Genomic DNA, 18,711 nt, shown 5'->3' with positions numbered 1-18,711 from the left:
TGAATGTTCTCCTATAAGGTACTATATCTCGTATTATAGTTATTTTCTGGGGTTTAAGTGTTTAAATATCGTATTGCTTTGTTATATAACTATTTAGAAAATATTTTTTTCTGAGGAATCCTGCACCAATGGCTGGTGAGTCTTTAAAATGCGCATTGAGCGCTAATTGTCGGCGAACGTCTGCTAAACTGTATTGATTACAGATCAGTCATGGGTTTATTAATGAGGCAACTCGGGCCAAAATCACTCCTTGCCAAATTTTGTACCCAAACCGTTGCCACCCCTAAAATGCAATGCAAACGCATCTCAACAGCTCAATTCTTGATTCTGTGTTTGATTAGATTGACTTATTGGTTTGAGGTACACTGAAAAATTGATGTCTTTTTCTTTTTTGGGGGGAAAGGAGAGCAGATAAACATGCAAACTAATAAGAAACCCTCAGTCATGCCTATTCAATAATTCAGCACATTTACATACTATTATTGGCATATCTCATTACCGCAGCGCGAGGCACACTTATATATTCCAAAATTGTATTAGTAGGGTGGCAGCTTGCATAAATTAACATGGCTAATCAAGGACAAAAGTGATTCCCAGATATTCTCTCATTAGGAACGCAAGAGGGAAGCTGGCTTTGACTTAAACGTGTGATTGGGAAGTCTACATACATCAAGTTTTAATACGCATTAGGATCAACTTAAAGATCAACTCATGATATTATTATGATGTGACTGAAAATACAATGAATGACAGATTGTGAGCTTGATAGTTCTTCTATGGTCTGCCACCTATGTAAATAGTAGCCAACCCCAAGTTACCGTCATCCATTGAAAAGAAGTGTAATGTTTACACAGGTATAAAGTCAGATTTTCCTCAATTAAAAAAGGCTCAACCTTATTAGAAATAAATGGTTTAATCTTTCGCAAATAAAACTTAAAGACTATGTAATGCTATGTTGTTTTAATAAAAAAAAAAATAGCTGCAATTTTACATGAATAGTTGTTTCAGCGAATAATATTGCTTCCACAAATAGAGAAAATTATCTTATTGGAAAGAAAATCTCATAAAATACGGTATAAATCTTTTGTTGTTGTTAAACAAAAGTGCCATAGTTACAAAAACAATATTTATTGAAAAAAGTAGTAATATTATGGAACAAAGTAGAATTTCTTTTGAAAGAAAAAAGATGGTCGTAAGAGAATAAAATCATTATGTCACAAATAAAAATTGCAATATTCTGACAGTTTTCATTTACAAGATACCTTCTCACAAATCAAAAACCCGCATCTGCAAAATGCACAGGGCAGGGATGAACCAAGTGAAGGCTTTTCACCTAAACTGTCACATATTAACACAGTTTTCAATTGAATTTTAGATGCATAACAAAAATACATGTAGGCGGCCATGTTTCTAAAGGGCCAACGCTGATGTTTTAATCCATGTTGAACCAGTGCGTGCATATCCTTTTAGTGACCCAGGATGTAAATGAGGAACACGTGTGTGTGTGTGTGTGTGTGTGTGTGTGTGTGTGTGTGTGTGTGTGTGTGTGTGTGTGTGGGCGGCCGGTGTGTGTGGATAGGGTGGGGTAAAATGGGGGATGGAGGGGGGGCGGTGCGGGTAATGTTTTGGGAGATGGTTTCCACAGCGACCAGAGTCTTAATAAGGGAACCCCATTGTCTGTTTTATGGTTTGGGGCCTCATTTTTTTAAATGGGCGTTGTACACAGACAGACGTATTGATTGACAGGAGAGCGAAAGACGGACAGGAGGACAGATGTGCTGCAGCGGAGAAGTGCATGCGTGTGCGTAATCTGTCCTAAGAGGCGACTGCGCCGCTCTCAAGAGGATTAACTTGGTCAGATCGTGTTGACTGTATGGAAAGTCTCTATTTGGACACAGAGTTGATTTCGCCTATTGTTACATAGACTACCCCCTCCCCATACAACCCCCCCAGCACTGACCTGGATTTGACTGGCTACTGCCCGCCGCAGTTTCCGCCCACACTGGCTCTGAGACTCAGGTTGTTGTGTCTTTTTGCTGAGATGGGGGGAAAAAAAACAGCAAGACTACAGACAACATTCTGTAACAACACTGGAATACACTGAAAGCAGTAGTGGGCCGTGTACAATAATTACTGAGATTTATGGAAATATTTAGGATACATCTGTATTTTTACACATAAGTAGACAATGCGACCCGCCATTTACATTTTGAAAACCAGAAGCTATTCGTTTACAAATAAGAATACACTTTAGTTTACATATTTAAATGTTCAGATATTAAGATGTGATAGACAGATTCTGCATGATTTGAATGAGGCAAAATAACATGCTTTATCTCTTGAATATATTGTTATAATCATTTGTTTCAGACGCACTGTAATTATTTTCTGTATAAAAATTAAATCTGGTATTCGAAAAGTCATTTTTCAAACTTGAGTCTTGAAAAAGAGGGGATCGTCTTATAATCAGGGGCGTCTTATATTTGGGCCAATACGGTATGTACACACACACATATATAGAGTCTAGTCAAGTCAAGTCGAGTCAAGTTTATTTGTATGGCCCTAAATCACAAGCAGAGACATATATATATACCGTTTTTTTCCATGTATAGTGCGCCCCCATGTATAGTACGCACCCCTAACAATGGCATGCTGATGCTGGAAAAAAGCTTGTACCCATGTATAATACGCACCCAATTTTTATGAATTTTTTTAAATTTTTTTTAAATTTTTTTTTTTTTCTTTTTTTTTTTTAAGTCCCAAAGATCGTCACACACGCAGGGAGGCAATGGGTCCCATTTTTAAAGTCTTTGGTATGGTCTTAACTAGGCTGGATGTCATTTTTTTTGTTGGCGTTGATTTCTCCGACTGCCCCTAAACGCACCACCGCGCTCCGTGCGCACACGGCGGCTCTGTATGGGAGAGACGTTGAAGAGGAATAAAAACACCCTTGGAAACCAAAACTTGCCCCTCGTCGTGACTCGGAGCCGCAACAAATGTTTCGGATTTGTGTAGGGTACATTGTGGCAGACGGCAAACTAGCAGGTGATCGAGCGAGCGTCTGATACAAGAGCATTGCGGTCGTATGGAGCGTGTTTGAAATGAACAGCAGAGACGAAAGGAACAAGGCAAAGTGTTGTGAAATAAAATATTACCTGTAATACGCATTTTGTTATTTGCTGCTTGAAACTGCTAATTAAACTGTGAATTGAAACTAATAGGTGGAGAACTGAACTCTCGCTCTTTATATAGCTGACGTGTCTTGCGCAACCGTTCTGCGCATCTGTAATGGCGGCCTCCGTATGACGTCCGGTCCGCGATGGAGATTAAAAAACAAACAATATTTGACAATAACACACCATCGAGGATTGCACCATCGCATCAAACGATGTGTCGTCAATTATGAATTTTACTAAGTGTGTTGGGCAGGATGGCTGAATGCGATGCGCGATTGACAACAAACAAGAAGAAAGGTGAGTTTTATTTCGGGGGAGATTTGTCATGTCTCGTCCCCAGTTTTGCTATGTGTCTAGGTTGCCATAGTTTCTGTTCGTGTCACCCCGCTCTTCCTGTGTCACCTCAATCGATGTAACGTGTTTTGTATTTAAGTCCTGTCTGCCCCTCGCTCACCGTTGGATCATTGCATGTGTTACTGTCATTCTGTTCCTGTCTTTGGTAATGTCACCCTGTCTTTTTGTTCCACGACTTTGTCGGTCAGTCCTGTTGTTGGTTTTGTTGTACCATGACTTTATTTAAAAAAAAAAAAATAAATAAAAAAAAATAAAAAAATAAAAATTTTTTTTTTTTTTCTTTGTACCCATGTATAATACGCACCCCAGATTTTAGGACAATAAATTAGTAAAATATTGCGCACTATACACGGAAAAAAACGGTATATGTATATATATATATGTATATATATATATACCGTAATTTTCGGACCATAAGTCGCTCCGGAGTATAAGTCGCACCAGCCATAAAATGCCCAAAAATGTGAAAAAACCCCATATATAAGTCGCTCCGGAGTATAAATCGCATTTTGGGGGGCAATTTATTCAACAAAATCCAACACCAAGAACAGACATGAACGAGCAACAACAGGCTAAACGATACGGTATGCTAACGTGACAAACACAAACGAGGAGCTGAGAACGGGCCTGACGTAACATTCAGTTATTTAAAAAAAACTATTACATAAATAACACGTTTATAAAACCATCTGTGTCACTCCAATTCATTAAATCCATCGATCGTCCTTTGTCAACAATGCCGTGTGCCGCGCCGCAGTTCAAATTATTCCACAGGCCCATACAATGATACTTAAACTATATTTTAAATAACTATCACATAAACAACAATATTATCAAACCATTTGTGTCACTCCAAATCATTAAATCCATCGATCAAATTTCTCGTCTTTTATCAATCGTCCAATTAATTACTTTATTTGATTTTTCTCTCTATTTTTCATGTTTTGAATATGTTCAAGATAAAGATATCAAAGCGTGTGAAGTGATCAACTATACTAAAAATAACATGTGAAGTGGTCAACTATACTTGTAAGTAAGTGATGTGTCGATGATCAAGTAAAAATTTGTGAAATAAACAAAACATATATAAGTCGCTCCTGAGTATAAGTCGCCCCCCCACCCAAACTATGAAAAAATACACGATTTACAGTCCGAAAATTACGGTACACATATATACTCATATATCGTGTATATACATTACTAACAAGAGACTAACAAGGGACTAACAAGAGAAAACATCATGAAAATAATCGTTTCGTTATAAGAAAAAAAGTGTGTGTGTGCGTGTGTGTTTGTGTGTAGAAGCTTTTTGTAAATTTGTAATTTGTAAGAGAAGAAGCCAAGAATTTTACAAGAAATATGTGGCATTTTTGGGGGGAGAAAAGTTACGCATATTCATTTTTGGGGAGTAAAGGGTTTAAATTTTACAATAATGTCGTTGAAATCTTTTAGAAAAAGTCAGACTTTTACAAGCAGTGATATTTAGAAGTAGTACAAAGTTGTTAAGTTGCAAGAAAAAGGTGCAACATTTCCTGAAAAGAACAATTTTTTCCTAAAAGTAAAGCTATCAGCTTGACAGAAAAAAATATTTTTTAGGGGGAAAACAACATTACGTGACCGTTTTCTACTAAAGACGTGCTTGGTAAGAAAATCCCAGTCATTTCCTCAACTCACAATTTCACAAAATTTTACAAATCTCCTGAACCACCAGACTGACCTTTTGCTTCTTGTTGTGCGTGTGCTTTAGCAAGAAATGTTGTGCATGCTTTGCGAGGCGCTCTTAACAAGAGGGAACAAGAAGCTGACAGATTTCTTTCTCTCTTTTCACACGGGTCAGATGTGATTAGGTGGGTCGTATGTGATGTCCTCCCCCCTCCTCCCAACACTGCCGTTTAGCCCCCACTATCCTTCCCCCCTTGCCACGATATAACGAGTCCATTATGGTTCCCTTCCTCCTTTCGCTTGGACCTGGACTAAGAAAGTATAAGAACGCTGCGAGGAGGAGAAGCTGGTCTGGGGCCGAGGAGTAAGGTCATGTATAGTGCTCATAGCCTGAGGCCCATTGGGGGGGGGGGGGGGGGCTGTCTTCCAAGCTGGCTTACTCCTGGCTGATGTAGCGAGGTCATGAAGAAAAGGGCGATAATTCCAACTTTTTCCATTGTTTTTTGTACCCTACTGTTTAAACTGTAGCATTCAATTGGAAACAATTCAAATAATTTCTTGAGAGGCAACTGAGATGTGGTTGCACAAGTGTGCACACCCTCTTAGCCAGTAGGAATTAGGGCTTGACTCAAGATGTACCCTTTGACATAGCAGTCAATATTAGCGCAAACTGAGCGTGGTTTGTAGTTAAACGTGGTTGCTTTAGTTTTGAAGAAAATGGATTACTATCTACAAACTGCTGCTTGTTGAGAAGTGAACTGAAGTCACTACTATTACACTTGTCTCTACAAGTCTTGCGAAGCAAAAACAATCGGTCGAACGGTGGCTCCTATCTTGAAAAACTCTCAAGGTACCACTTTCCAAGAGGCCACAAGACAGGAGCAAAGGAACACTTTTGTTTGAATGAAGCGCTTAAACTCACTTCAGTAAACCCTTGGCATCAAGATCTGAAGAAACATACCAAATAGGTAAGTTCAAACAAAGAGCAGGGAAAAAATATGAGATTATTTTAATAAAGGCAAAAAAAGCCTTTACCCATCTGCAGTTGAGTAACCAAACCATCTTTTGTTTGAAGCAGTGCCATTGCGCACACACAGCTGCGAGTGACACAAATAAGTATTTAAAATATATATATTTTCTAGTAGAGTAAAACTTTTGGTTGCATTCATGAAGACGCCCAGCATGCACCAAAGGGCGAGGTTGAGGTGCTCCTCCTCCTCCTCAGCACATTATTTATTCATTCACATGGATTCTCTCTCACACTCCACATCTCATGCTGCCTTGAACTTGAGAGACTCCCAACCTGATGTTGCCTTTCTCGGGGAAGGAGAGTCGAAGTGTGGGGGGTTGGGGGGGGGAGACATATTCAACATCCACACCGACCTTGCACTGCCAGTCGCTGGCTTCAGGGCCGCTTAATTAAATCACAAACTTATCACTCGAATTTTTAATTACATTGCCGCCACGGCATGGCTACAGTACACTTGACTTGAGGCTTTTGTGCCATCTGGAGGTCAATAAGAGTATTAACTACACCCCCCCCCCCCTACGCACAAAAAAAAAAAAGCAAACAATACTGTATGTAGTAGCCAAAGGACACTGATTAAAAGGCGTGTCCCAATACCTTAGTCCATATGGTGTACAGTACCTGAGTAAACTTCTTTTTATAGGAACTTTTTATTTACTCAACTACAGATGGTCGCAACGGCTGATCACGCATTATGAATTATTTCCATGAATTCTTTCATTTAGAAGGAATCGTGTAAATATATAAAATAAAAAGACATTTCCAATCCATCCATCCACCGATAAATAGTTTTTACAGTAGAATAATATTAATTTTCTACAGCAAATGCTTTCATTACTTTGAGCGCCACGCTGCCCTTAGAATAATGTATTACACTATGATCATATCCATGTATAACATATTTAACATACTATATTTGTGACCAGTCATCTTTTTCGGTCTTTTGGGAGGCTGGGTGGGTTTGTGTTGAGTTGACCACAACAAGAAAAACAGCATAGAAGAAGAGGAAGACTGCCAGGAAGCCAAGAGGCAGGTGGGGGTTCCTGGGCTTTTTTTTTTTTCCTTGACTTACTCTCACGCAACACATGTGGCGTCTGGTCCTCAGGAGGCAGAGAGGTCCTTCCCCTGCAAGCTCAGGTTACACACGAACCGCCACCGCCGAGGAATAACCACAACCATCTGGCGTCACCTCGATGGCTTCCACATGTAGGGCACCTCCTTGTCATGCACGCACGCACACACACACAAAACATCATTTGACACAAACGGGCACATGTAAAAAGCACAAATGAACATTGAAGAAGTCCTTAACATTTCTTACATTTTGGAAGGCCTTTCAGAGCAAGCAGCAACATGTCAAACTTTTTGCTGCTTTGTGCAAAGGCGGCTTGATACAGAAATAACCGTCGCTGGTGCTGTGGGATAATGGAATGTACACAGAAAGTTTGTGTGCGTGTATGTTTTTCAACTTCAAAGTTACAGTGGACCCCCGCTATTCGGGGGTACAGATGGGGTCAGCCTACAAAACCCCAAAATCTGTGTGTACAAGCAGTGAAATGTATTTGGATAGAAAAAATGCTGTGATACTTGGAGTTGGACACCTGCGGATTCGCAAATGATCGCAATAATTTTAAGTACAACATTTTTCTTTTGGGGACTTACATGTTTGTATCTTCATGGAAAATGCATATTGACTGCATTTCTCATTTTCTTTGCAAGCTTTAATGCTTTTTGAGAATAGAAAAACTCCAGTGCCTCTGTAACCAACACCTCCAGTCTCGCCAAATTGATTGGAGTCTAGGTTGGCTGACTCCAATTAGTACTTCGAGAAGTCGGCCGTTCTTAGGAGTTCACATACTTTTTCCACCTTGCACATGGTGGGTCCAATAAGAACTTAAAATGATCAGTTTCAGGAGCCTGTATATTTATGTGATCATCATATGAGATCATATTTTATGAGCAATTTAGGCAGAAATCCAGGTAATTACATAGCGTCCACACAACTTTTCTAGCAACCGTATGGTGATTGGTTGCATCATATGTGCGGAAATCATTGCCAGATCAGAGCTGACGAGGAAACAATGCAAACATAGGAACAACGCACCCAGTGCCAGGTGTATTCACATATATGCACACACAATGGAAGGTTTTAATCAACAAATACACCTCAGGGAAATGGCTGGGGGGGGCATTTGTATTGGGGGTTCTAGTGGTTGACGCACACAATGAATTACAAGTGGGCCGCCCAAAACTGAGAGCCTCGACCCCCCCCGGTGCCAATAATGCTAAGTGTGAAGCGCAATCTCCCATATATGCTTTCATGGAAGAGCCTGATGAAAACGGGTCACATTCATATTTTCTCATGTTGACGTTTTGTTTTCACTTTGTGCATTGTTTCATTAGGACAATAATAAAAACAAAAAATGGGCCCAGATCAGATTTCAAGGTAAAATGATGTGGTCAATGTGTTTTAGTAACAGTCGTTGCCTTATTTTTGAGTTATATTTACAAATAAAAAATGATGAGTTACCTTAAAATGTAAACAAAAGGGGACTTTCTCCAAGTTATATTATTGTCATTTGCTTTTTCTCCTTTTTTGAAGAGGAAAAACACCACTTTTGGACGCAGCGCTGGCTCATTATTTAATCCGATTGGTGTTACTTATTTGACCTTTGAGTGCACAGCATCCCCTTCCACACAGACACCACACTGCCATAAAATCCCAGGGTCAAATTCATCGCCCCACCATTCCGTGTCTGTGACATACAGGCAGAACTGACTCACTGGGTGCAACAGCAAGGCATCATGGGAGAAGGCGCTCACGCCTGTGAATGATCCCGCCACCTCGAATAAATACATATCAGCTTCTCCGGGGAGCCGGGCCCCGCTTTTGCTTCTTCCTATTAATCCTCAGCGGCGGTGATTTATCGCGGCGAGCTTGTCAACAGCCACGCGTGCGCTCCTACGGCAGGCAGCCTGAGGAACAGCAGAATTTAACACTGCGCCTGTTTATGAGTTTTCGCCTCCCTACTCTGCTGCTGCTGAATATACGATCTGCTGTTGTGCACACAAGTGAAAACAGGCACGTTGGAATAATCTATTGGTCATGCAATGGATGCAAGCGAGCATTTGCATTCGCCAAGGTGAGAGGGAGGCAAGCTCAGAGCAGTGTGTAAATTATTTTTATGCCCAAACACATAGCCGTGCATGTGGGCGTGACTCTTGTCAAACACTGCCATCTGGTGGATGCTACGTTTTATTAAGTTGTTGGGTTCTCATTATGTGCACTTAATGTTTTGGCCCATCATGTTTTCACACCAAAACCCACCTTTGAATATCACAATGGTTCTTTTATTATGATATATTTTTTTAATCACGTTTTTGACAGGCAGCCATTGCCTAACAGCAATAGTAACATACACAGGTAGATGGCGCTGTTATCCTTCATTTAACACTGACCTCTTTACCCCTCCCCCTTTTCTTTCAGACCATCATCTCCTGATCTTCCTCTCTATCCTTATCTTCCATTCTCCCTCGATGACAATGTCGCCACTGCTGCGGTCCGTCTGTCCGTCCTCTATGGCGCCGCCACGGCCTCAGTTTTACCGCCGGAAGTGAGCAGCTGCATGAGGCTGCCAGACACCGGCCTGTCGACGTCCGTGGCCCACTTGAAGAATGTTCTGAAGCGGGGGAAAGATGTGAGAAAAGGTTAAAACATGGCCGCAAACACCAACAGTGGATTTTGTATCATGGTGAAACCTCCACACACATTCATAGGGACCAGTGGGGTTGTGAAACATTTATTCCCCATGGGAGGTAATGGAAATCTATCATAAATAGCATTATAAACTCTCATATATGCTTAAAAATAAGTCACTGTCACTGTAATATATTATAAATGAGAATACATAACCAATGTTTAAATTGATTCCTTTTGATTTGAGCCCTTTTGGATTATTTCCAAGCCCCACGTAAAACTCATAACTGGACATTATTGCTGTTCTTCAGAAATGATCACGACAGGAGGCTTAATGCAAACTCTTTCAGAACGGTCAAACGCACCATGTGAGAAATTCTGACACGTTCATCACATGCAAGGTTATCGTGCTAATAAGAAATAAAAAAAAGATAGAATGCTTGAAACGATGGCCATCACTTTTCATTTCCCCCGCCGGGCGGATTCTTTTCTATTATCGACCCTCATCCAATCTCAATCTAATCCCCCCGATAATCCCATGAGGTTTTTCACAGGTCTGGGATCTGTCTAAATGCATCTGTATTTGTTCTCATTTCAAAATAACTCCTAGGAAATAATGTCATTATGTTAAAAAAAAATGAAAAATTGTTAACATCAAACCTTAATTAACGTTCTCACTGTATCTTAAATCATATTTTAATTTACTTGACCTTCGTACATGTGTAAAAAAGGAGGTTAAACACTACAGAATAAAATGTCTACTGTACCATAATTAATAGATATTTATAATGAGTGATAGGTTAGTGGTATTATAATAACTCATACTCACTCTGCAACGTATTCCAGAGGTGTCCATGTGCCAAAATCAGCATCTGGCATGAACTTCCTGTTCATGGGCGTATCCAAGGTAACCCTATTGTGAAACGGAGGTAGATGACAATCAGGAGCTGGGCGAGTGTCTGGGTCTGACTCAAAGCATCATCATGTGCAAATACAAATGTTAGAAAACATGTCTGGTGGAGAAAAAGTATGAAAACATACAAAGAAATACAAACAAAAATAATTTTATATTAGAAAACAATATATTCTGACATGAATACATTTGTTAAATGTTTTTAATGCTTCCCCGCCCAATAATAATAATACTATAATAGCTGAGCTTTATTTAGGTTTAATTAGAGGCACTGTAGTTTGTGGCAGGTTCGCTGACTGGAATTTGAAATGAGTTGAAATGTGATAGGTTAGAACTGAACGCAGCCAACATCCCTGGTTACGACTAAGGATTTCATTTGGTTTTTTTATTTTTATTTCAAATGAGTTAAGCATGTCAGGTCACAATGGTGGACGGTGTGTTGCAATGATTTATCTTAGTCTTATTTTTTATGTCACAAAACTATTGCATTTCAACAGCGGTGTGCGGTTTTGCCTCTTGACAACTAAGAGGCAACCCCAATATCAGAAATCTCTTTCTGTACAACTCACACAATAATGAGACAAAAAGAATATATATCAGTCAATTAAAATCGAGCAATATCACTTTTGTAGTGGTAGAATTGAGGATCAATTGAGGACTGCAATGTGCAGGTGTGCCTAATGTTGTGGCCATAGAAGAACAGAAAAAGCTGTCGCACAAGAAACCACATGCTTGCCTTATAATGCCAGGAGGCATCGGTCATGTGATCGAAAGTTGGCGCGTGGGGGTGAAAAGTGGCAGACATGCAAGTCATTGGACTAATGCAAAACACGTGTGACAGCTACCTCTTAGCACGCTGCCGCTGCGGTGGAAGGTGCAACCAAATGCAAGATAGATAGAAGATCAGGAGAAAAAAAAAAAGATTCTAGATTGCCATGATGGTGCAACAGGACACAACCATTCAGCTAAAACAGGCCCACCAGAGATCTGCCATTCGCGTCCTAATTTATGATGATTGTCTGCTGCTTATCTTCGTTTGGCTGCTTATCGGTCCGTCTGTGACGCATGGACAACATGGCTAATCACAGCACAGCGGTGTCTGTCTTTGCAAATGTTCAAATAAAAGAAAGAAAATGGCGTGTTCGTTTAATGCCATAAAAATACATTTGAGTTATGTTTAATTAATATCAGATACTTTTCAAGATGATCTGAATTTGACACCATTATGGAACAATACCAGTAGAACACTGTGAGCAGTTCAACTTCATCTATATTAGGGACTGTTTCCATGCCTTGGTAGGTGCTGGTTTTTTTTTTTGGTTAACAGATTTTAAGTGTGTTCCACAGTTAACAAATTAAGCTGACACACCTAGGTTAGGTTGACAAGGGGGTGCAGAGGCTATGAGCTCGACAGTCACTATTTGTTTGGAAAGTCAATGATAATTAAGTGTAAAACACAAGGTTGGCACGACAACCTGCGAAACATAGCAATTGAGGACTTACGGCAAAATGGCCACAGCAGCAGCGCCGGAAGGCATCCCGCTGTTTTTGCCTGCCAGACTCCGACAAAGCTGGTGCACAGCGGCCTTGGCCATCCCGTAGCCCATCATGCCTTGGGGTCAACAAAGGAAATAGGTGGGGGGGGACAAAAGTAGCTGGATGAGAATGTTTTCTAGCTGCAGCATGCAGCTGCACTAAAGTAGTGGCTTTCCAAAGAATTCCAAGAATTCCCGTCTGGCACGGTCACGCCAATAAAGAATGGACCAATGAGAATGAGGGGAGTTTTCCTCCATGCGCCTTACCAACGTGAAGCCAAGCTAGAACGGATGCAACGGACTTGAGGTCACCCTGGGAGCGCGGACTTCTGCTACTATCAGACAGGGTGTAGATTCAATCTCCTTGCTTTATTGACGATGACCTAATGAGCTCGTTTGTTTTTACAGTACAATCTGTTTTAATGGCCAATACTGTAATGTGTCCAATGTGTCACTAAAGCGACAGGGGAGTCTGGTTGGCAGAGTGCAGAAAAGTATTAGACTACAGAATACATATTTTTAAACACAATCTTACTTTTCAGACGCTATGCAAATAAGGCTGGGAGAATTTATCTTCAACTCTGAGGGTTAATCATCAATGTGTATTTTATCAATAATTTCAATGCTATATTAATTACATTATTTTAGTTTTACACTTAACATTATACTCAGAGTGACTATAGTTCTGTATCAGGTAACCTGATTTGTCTTAATTGCTATAATTGTGCCTTTTCCTGAAAATAATTTCTTTTGGTTTCTGACTGGCTAAAACATTCTGAGCTTCAATCTGAGCACCACTTGACAGTCCTTGCTCGTCGGCACAGAGTAATTTTTATGCTATATTATTCATGTATACAATCTTTCAATAACTTCAGTTCAAAAGTTCAAAAGATTATTCGATACATTCCAAAAGTTTGCAGCAGTCTCTCCACATGAACTCCAGCCTGCTACTTTCTAAATATTGACTCGGCCTCCCTTTGCCAGTGATCGAAGCGAAGCGATTGGGTCGTGGCCAGGTCAGCATGCCGGCTGATGGACAAACGGGCGTATCAGAGCATCGACTTTCTGTTTACGAAGCAAAGGAATTGTCCATTTCTTCTCCCTTGCTCAGATCCATTTTATCGGCACATCTTCTGATAGGAGAGTCGATTCCCTACAGTGCTTTCTATTATATGCATCATCTGTATTGACAGGCCGGGGGACAACACGCACAGATCAATAGACTCACGTGGATGAGAATGGGTAAACACACACAAACACACAAAAGCGGACCTCACCTCCGGTTCCTGACAGAGCGGCTTTGGCGCCTGCCAAAGTTAACAGACCTCCTGGCTTCAGGTGCACGGCCGCCAGGTGGCTGGAGACGGTGGAGGTCCACACACTCTGTTTCCACATTAGATCTGTGTTTTTGTACATGTCTGAAGTGGGAAGGACAAAAAAAAACCACACAAATATGATGCAGTCATAACAGACACACAATATCTCAAACCTGTGTCCAAGGGAAATGTTTGTATTTTAGAAGCGCGGTCCCAAGAAGATGGAAGAAATATCCGCCGACACCGGTTTCATAGCCAAATTACTATGAGGTAATTCATCCAAATGAGTCACAATTTTAAGAAACAATCCAGGACAGATGTGTGAAGCAAAATTTCCAAGCTTTTTAAGCCTATGCCAGCAAATATAGGCGGGAAATGTCACCAAAGTTTGATGATCACTTCCACTATTTACCAGGAAAAAATACATTGCTGTTTGCAAACGCATGTCGTAGTCAGACACGCTCGTTCACGTGAGCGCGGAGCGGCATTTAGAAAATATACGGTGGAGTGGACCTCCTGCAAGGGAGTGCATGCGTCAATGTTTCTTTACGTTCTGACGTCAAAGACTCAATGTAAACAATAACATGTGGAACAGGTGGAGCCAAAAAATGTAGAACAGGCGCGCCTTGGCTAGTGCTAGGTTACCAGTAGAGCTTCCTGCTGGTTCCTGTAATTCTACAACAAGGTGAAATTTTGCAAAAAAATGTGTTTTGATATATTAGTAGGGCGCCCAGAGGATGGTTGTTGTCGTTGCCAGCCCATGTCAGAGCTTCTTTAAAAGTCTTTTTGGGTCTCCATAGTGCTTGCCCACCCGTCAAGTGTGATTAATTTGCAGTAATTCTTGACCAAGATTCATCACAAATTTGTTTTTAAGAGACCAAGGATACACATTTAATTCTGGAGAGATGTCATAGTACTTTAACATGTACTAAAATTCACTAAAATTCTGAACCAGATTTTATTTGGTTTCAGTTTTGCTTGTTCAAAGCAACCTCTTACCTTTGGAACTGCAGTTTCCTCCTGCCCATCCACCGGCGACGCACAAAATGGCGTCCACCTTCTGCTCTCCAAGCAGGCGCGCCACATCTGATGTGACCTAAGAATAAATCAGTGTTCTATTTTTTTAATCTGTTGAGACATCAAAAACACATTATGCTCTCCAGGGCTAGACAGGGGGAGATTAGTAACCTTTTTTTTTTTTTTTTTTTAGTAAATCTGTGTCAGCTGATGACGCTGGGTCACAAGGCATCTTATCAACAAAGGATGTTTTTCAAAGCAGTGAATTCACTGTTTGACTTGTTCACATGCGAATGTTAGCAGTAATTGACATTACTACTAATTCTCGTTGTTTATACTGTACTACCATTCATTATGAACAATTGAGGGGTTGCCTTTTTGCTGTATTTGACCAAACAAATAGCCTGATCAGGCGAGTTAAAAAAAAAAAACCACACACGCACGCTCCTCCATGAACGCAACAAACGACCAGAAAAAATACATACATTCTCCAGGTAACTTGAACGCAACACCTGCCGGTCACTCAAACGCGACCACGACAGCTCGAGTCCCCCACACAAACTAATAGGATGTTACTATTTACGATTAATTTAATAGTTTCCGTAGAAGTGTATGAAATGTCTAGATGTATAAACTAAAAGAATCGTCTCTTCGCTATCTGTCATCACCCACCTGGCCAGCCTGCTCGCAGAAGGAGTCTGTCAACTTGACAATGACGTTTTCGTTAGCGTCCTCGTTAGCACCCATGTCGATATTGGCAACCCACTAAGTTAGAAGAAACACATTTATTTATTTGAACTCGGTGGAACCGGGGGCTAGCTGTATAGTTAGCAGCGTTAGCGTGTTCTGCTAGCAACTCATTCACTGGCACTCACCCATCCTTTGGATTTGAAATGCTGGACACACTTGGAGCCCAGCGCGCCTCTCCCACCGTAAACTATCACTTTATTAGCAGCCATGCGTCTACCTGGTGGAGTAGCCAAGGAGTGAGCCGGGGGAGAGGCAGGCAGCTGGCGAAGAGGGAAAGCAGAAAGAGGAGAGGAGGCGGCTCCCTTGGACGGCAACAGGTTGGTGGAGCAGAATTGAAGATGCGTTCACGACACACTGTTACTTTTGCTTTCGTACGCTTTACGATTACCGTGTATGCACGCGCAAGTGGTTTTATATCAATTATAGTAATCAAATGATAAGCGAGAGAGAAAGTTTATCTGGTGCTTAACTGTTGCCGAGTAGCAATCAAGATGTAGTTTAAAGATACCACCTCGGGAAAAGGACGTAAAATAACATATCTCCCAAACTGAGTAAATAGGGGCCTTGGTCACACTACGCGTGACCTCCTGGATGGTAATTTTTATGCTAAAGAGCCCTTTACACTGGAAACAAAAATCAGAGAAAATGATTATTTTGTTGCTGTTTTCAACCCCGTTGTTGTTGCGTTAGGATAGTGGATCTTTGATACATGCATTAAAAACACATCCATCCATCCATCCATCCATCCATCCATCCATCCATCCATCCATCCATCCATCCATCCATCCATCCATCCATTCATCCATTCATTCATTCATTCATTCATTCATTCATTCATTCATTCTTATCATTGCTCATCCTGTTGTCCAGGGTTGGGAAGGGTGGGGGTGCTGGAGCCTATCCTAGCTCATTACGAGCGGAAAACATTCAAATGTGTTATATATATAAAAAAATAAATCGAATATATTAAGAGTATTTAATACTAATTAGGAAGTGTGCAGTCTTATGTAGCCCACAGGATGAAAAAATGTTGCCCCTGAAAAGACGTACAGATTAATTATCAAGCGATGATTCGAGTAGATATCATTTACTTGAGTGGTACCAAGTAGCAATTCAACAAAATAAAGTGGTTTGTAAAATAGTTTGCCTCAATAAAAGAATTGGGTTGTTTTCTCCTCCAGAACAGATGAGCACTAAGTAGGTGTGTTGGATCCAGAAACGAGACACTCATTAATGCAAGTCTGCTGGCTGCACCTGAAGGAGGCGCAGGGACATGAGTGACACGGGTGACACGTTGACACCCAGCCTGTCAACAAACATGAAGTTAGCCTTGCTGCCGCCCACAACAGGAACCCCAAGTTTGCATTAATGAAGACAGCGGCAGACTGCTTGTTATGCCCCTGGTCGTAGGAGTGGTGACACCTGTCGCAACATTAGGTACACTTGCACAGTGTAATGAGATCCATCACAAGACCGCTGTCAAAAAAAGATCAGTCTTTTGTTTGTTATTATGGCTTTAGAACATTGGTGTCAAATTCATTTTCTTCGCATGACACATATGGTACTTATGTTTTTTCTTTTTCAGAGGGCCGTATGAAAAACATACAGTATCGGTGATAGAAAGGTTATGATTCATTTTTAGTAAATACGGAGCAGATGTTAGCAAGATCTGATATTGGTCTGATGCTAGGTAAACACGGAGAGGACCGTGTTTAATTGTGGATAGTTCTCCCAATACTTTATTCCATGTCATACATGTGACATAGCTTTAAATGGATTTTTTCTTTGCAGCTCTTTAAATGGGTTAACCTTAGTGAACACTAGATGTCCTCATGGGTCTTTACTAAAAGTCTTTGCCAGTAGGAAAAGTAAAGTCTTGAACACATCAAACAAGCATGTTTAATGTGGGCTCAAGCAACAAGATTAATTGTTATGCATAATATATCAGGACCCTATTAAATCAGCATAATTTTTAAAAGAGTTATTTTAAAGGATTAATTTGGGGCATTCGTTGATGTCACAACACAATTTCGCAGCCTGATCATGCCAATAATTAGAAATACTGTACCGGTAGTGTAGATGTTTGAAAATGATTAGTACTTAAGTGATGCTGTAAAAAAATATTGAGTAGAAATGATGACTAAGCACATAATAGTTTGGGTTATGGTTTTATTTTAATTTGGGCAAATTTCAAACATCTTCCCGATTTTTTTAATGTGTTTCTACATATTTAAGTTGATGAATTGTGACTTATGTCCGTAATGTGGAAAAAGCGTTGGCGAATAAGTTACATTTCCTTGATAAAATCAAAAATAGATACAGCTGCTCCAAAGATGATGTCAGACATGGGGGTCGAGAACAGCAATGCCTTCTAGATAGACAACCCTGCCCCAAAATTTGTCAGAAGTGTGACTCAAACACAAACACAGCATTTGAAATTGATTCGGCTTGATTCAAAAACCAATGACCCCACAACGATCACACCCATAAACTGGTGTTAGAGGTGTCTTTCAAATCCATCAACGTTTTTGGAAGAGATACAAACCCATGGCTTCAATTACTGTCAGAAGCGAAATTTGAAACCAATAACATCTTTGGCATAAATCCGGGAGCAATAAATACGTACATTCCGTAAGAAAAAAAAAATACTGGTCCGTACATTAATTTTCAAAAATACTTTTCCGAGTCACTTTAAATCCGAGTCATCCTTGAATCATCACTCCCACTTTGAGTGAACAAGTGGTTTGATTGGCTCATGGTGGTCATATAGTCGTCCTGAATATAGATGGGTCCAGTCTGCAACCAATATGGGGACGCACGCACATATTTGATCTGTAACAGCAAATGGCCACATATAAGACCTTGAATAGGTCTAGACCGCAGACCACCATTTAAATATACCCAGGACTATGCCCCTGACCCAAATAGGGATTTGAAACCACTGACTTTAGCATAGAGTACAACCGAACCCAGTATTACTGTCAGAAGTGGGACTTAAAACCCTGCAACACCTTCGGTAACGATTATGGCCCTACAAATATGAGTGAACGTGAGCGTGTTTCAATTAGTAAGCCGCTCCCCAAGGTGTTGGTCACAGGAGGGTGCCATTGTGATTAAATAGAGATTGGCGGTAAGTTGAAGGTAATCAGCAGCATCTGCGCGGGTGACTATTGGGGTCTTGCTTTTTCCCGCGTGTGCAAAGAAACAATAAAAATAAAAAATAAATTGCAAAGGATCAAGATTTGGAATTATTCCACGTTCACG

General features: G+C 40.6%; 1 protein-coding gene across 1 annotated transcript; it reads right to left on the bottom strand.

The window, feature by feature from the left end:
* Positions 1-9,548: 9,548 nt before the first annotated feature.
* LOC133161461 (dihydropteridine reductase-like) lies at positions 9,549-15,778 on the bottom strand. The gene is made up of 7 exons (XM_061289999.1): positions 15,573-15,778; positions 15,370-15,462; positions 14,680-14,776; positions 13,642-13,782; positions 12,333-12,441; positions 10,746-10,829; positions 9,549-9,899 (listed from the first exon to the last, which is right to left on the bottom strand). The coding sequence occupies exons 1-7, from the start codon at positions 15,654-15,656 to the stop codon at positions 9,797-9,799; spliced, it is 711 nt and encodes a 236-aa protein (XP_061145983.1). The 5' UTR covers positions 15,657-15,778; the 3' UTR covers positions 9,549-9,796.
* Between the last annotated feature and the right edge of the window lie 2,933 nt (positions 15,779-18,711).

Source organism: Syngnathus typhle, linkage group LG1, assembly GCF_033458585.1.
Source record: "Syngnathus typhle isolate RoL2023-S1 ecotype Sweden linkage group LG1, RoL_Styp_1.0, whole genome shotgun sequence".
NCBI lineage: Eukaryota > Metazoa > Chordata > Actinopteri > Syngnathiformes > Syngnathidae > Syngnathus > Syngnathus typhle.
The sequence above is the reverse complement of the archived record's forward strand: the minus strand, read 5'-3'. Positions and strand labels throughout refer to the sequence as shown.

What these genes read in the sequence shown, in the direction of transcription:
- LOC133161461 (XM_061289999.1), bottom strand. Translation starts at nt 15,656, where the DNA reads ATGGCTGCTAATAAAGTGATAGTTTACGGTGGGAGAGGCGCGCTGGGC. An exon ending in GCTGCTGTGGCCATTTTGCC is followed by an intron (nt 10,830 to 12,332) that starts GTAAGTCCTCAA and finishes GTTTCACAATAG; the next exon opens with GGTTACCTTGGATACGCCCA. An exon ending in CCTCTGGAATACGTTGCAGA is followed by an intron (nt 9,900 to 10,745) that starts GTGAGTATGAGT and finishes CCCCCGCTTCAG; the next exon opens with AACATTCTTCAAGTGGGCCA.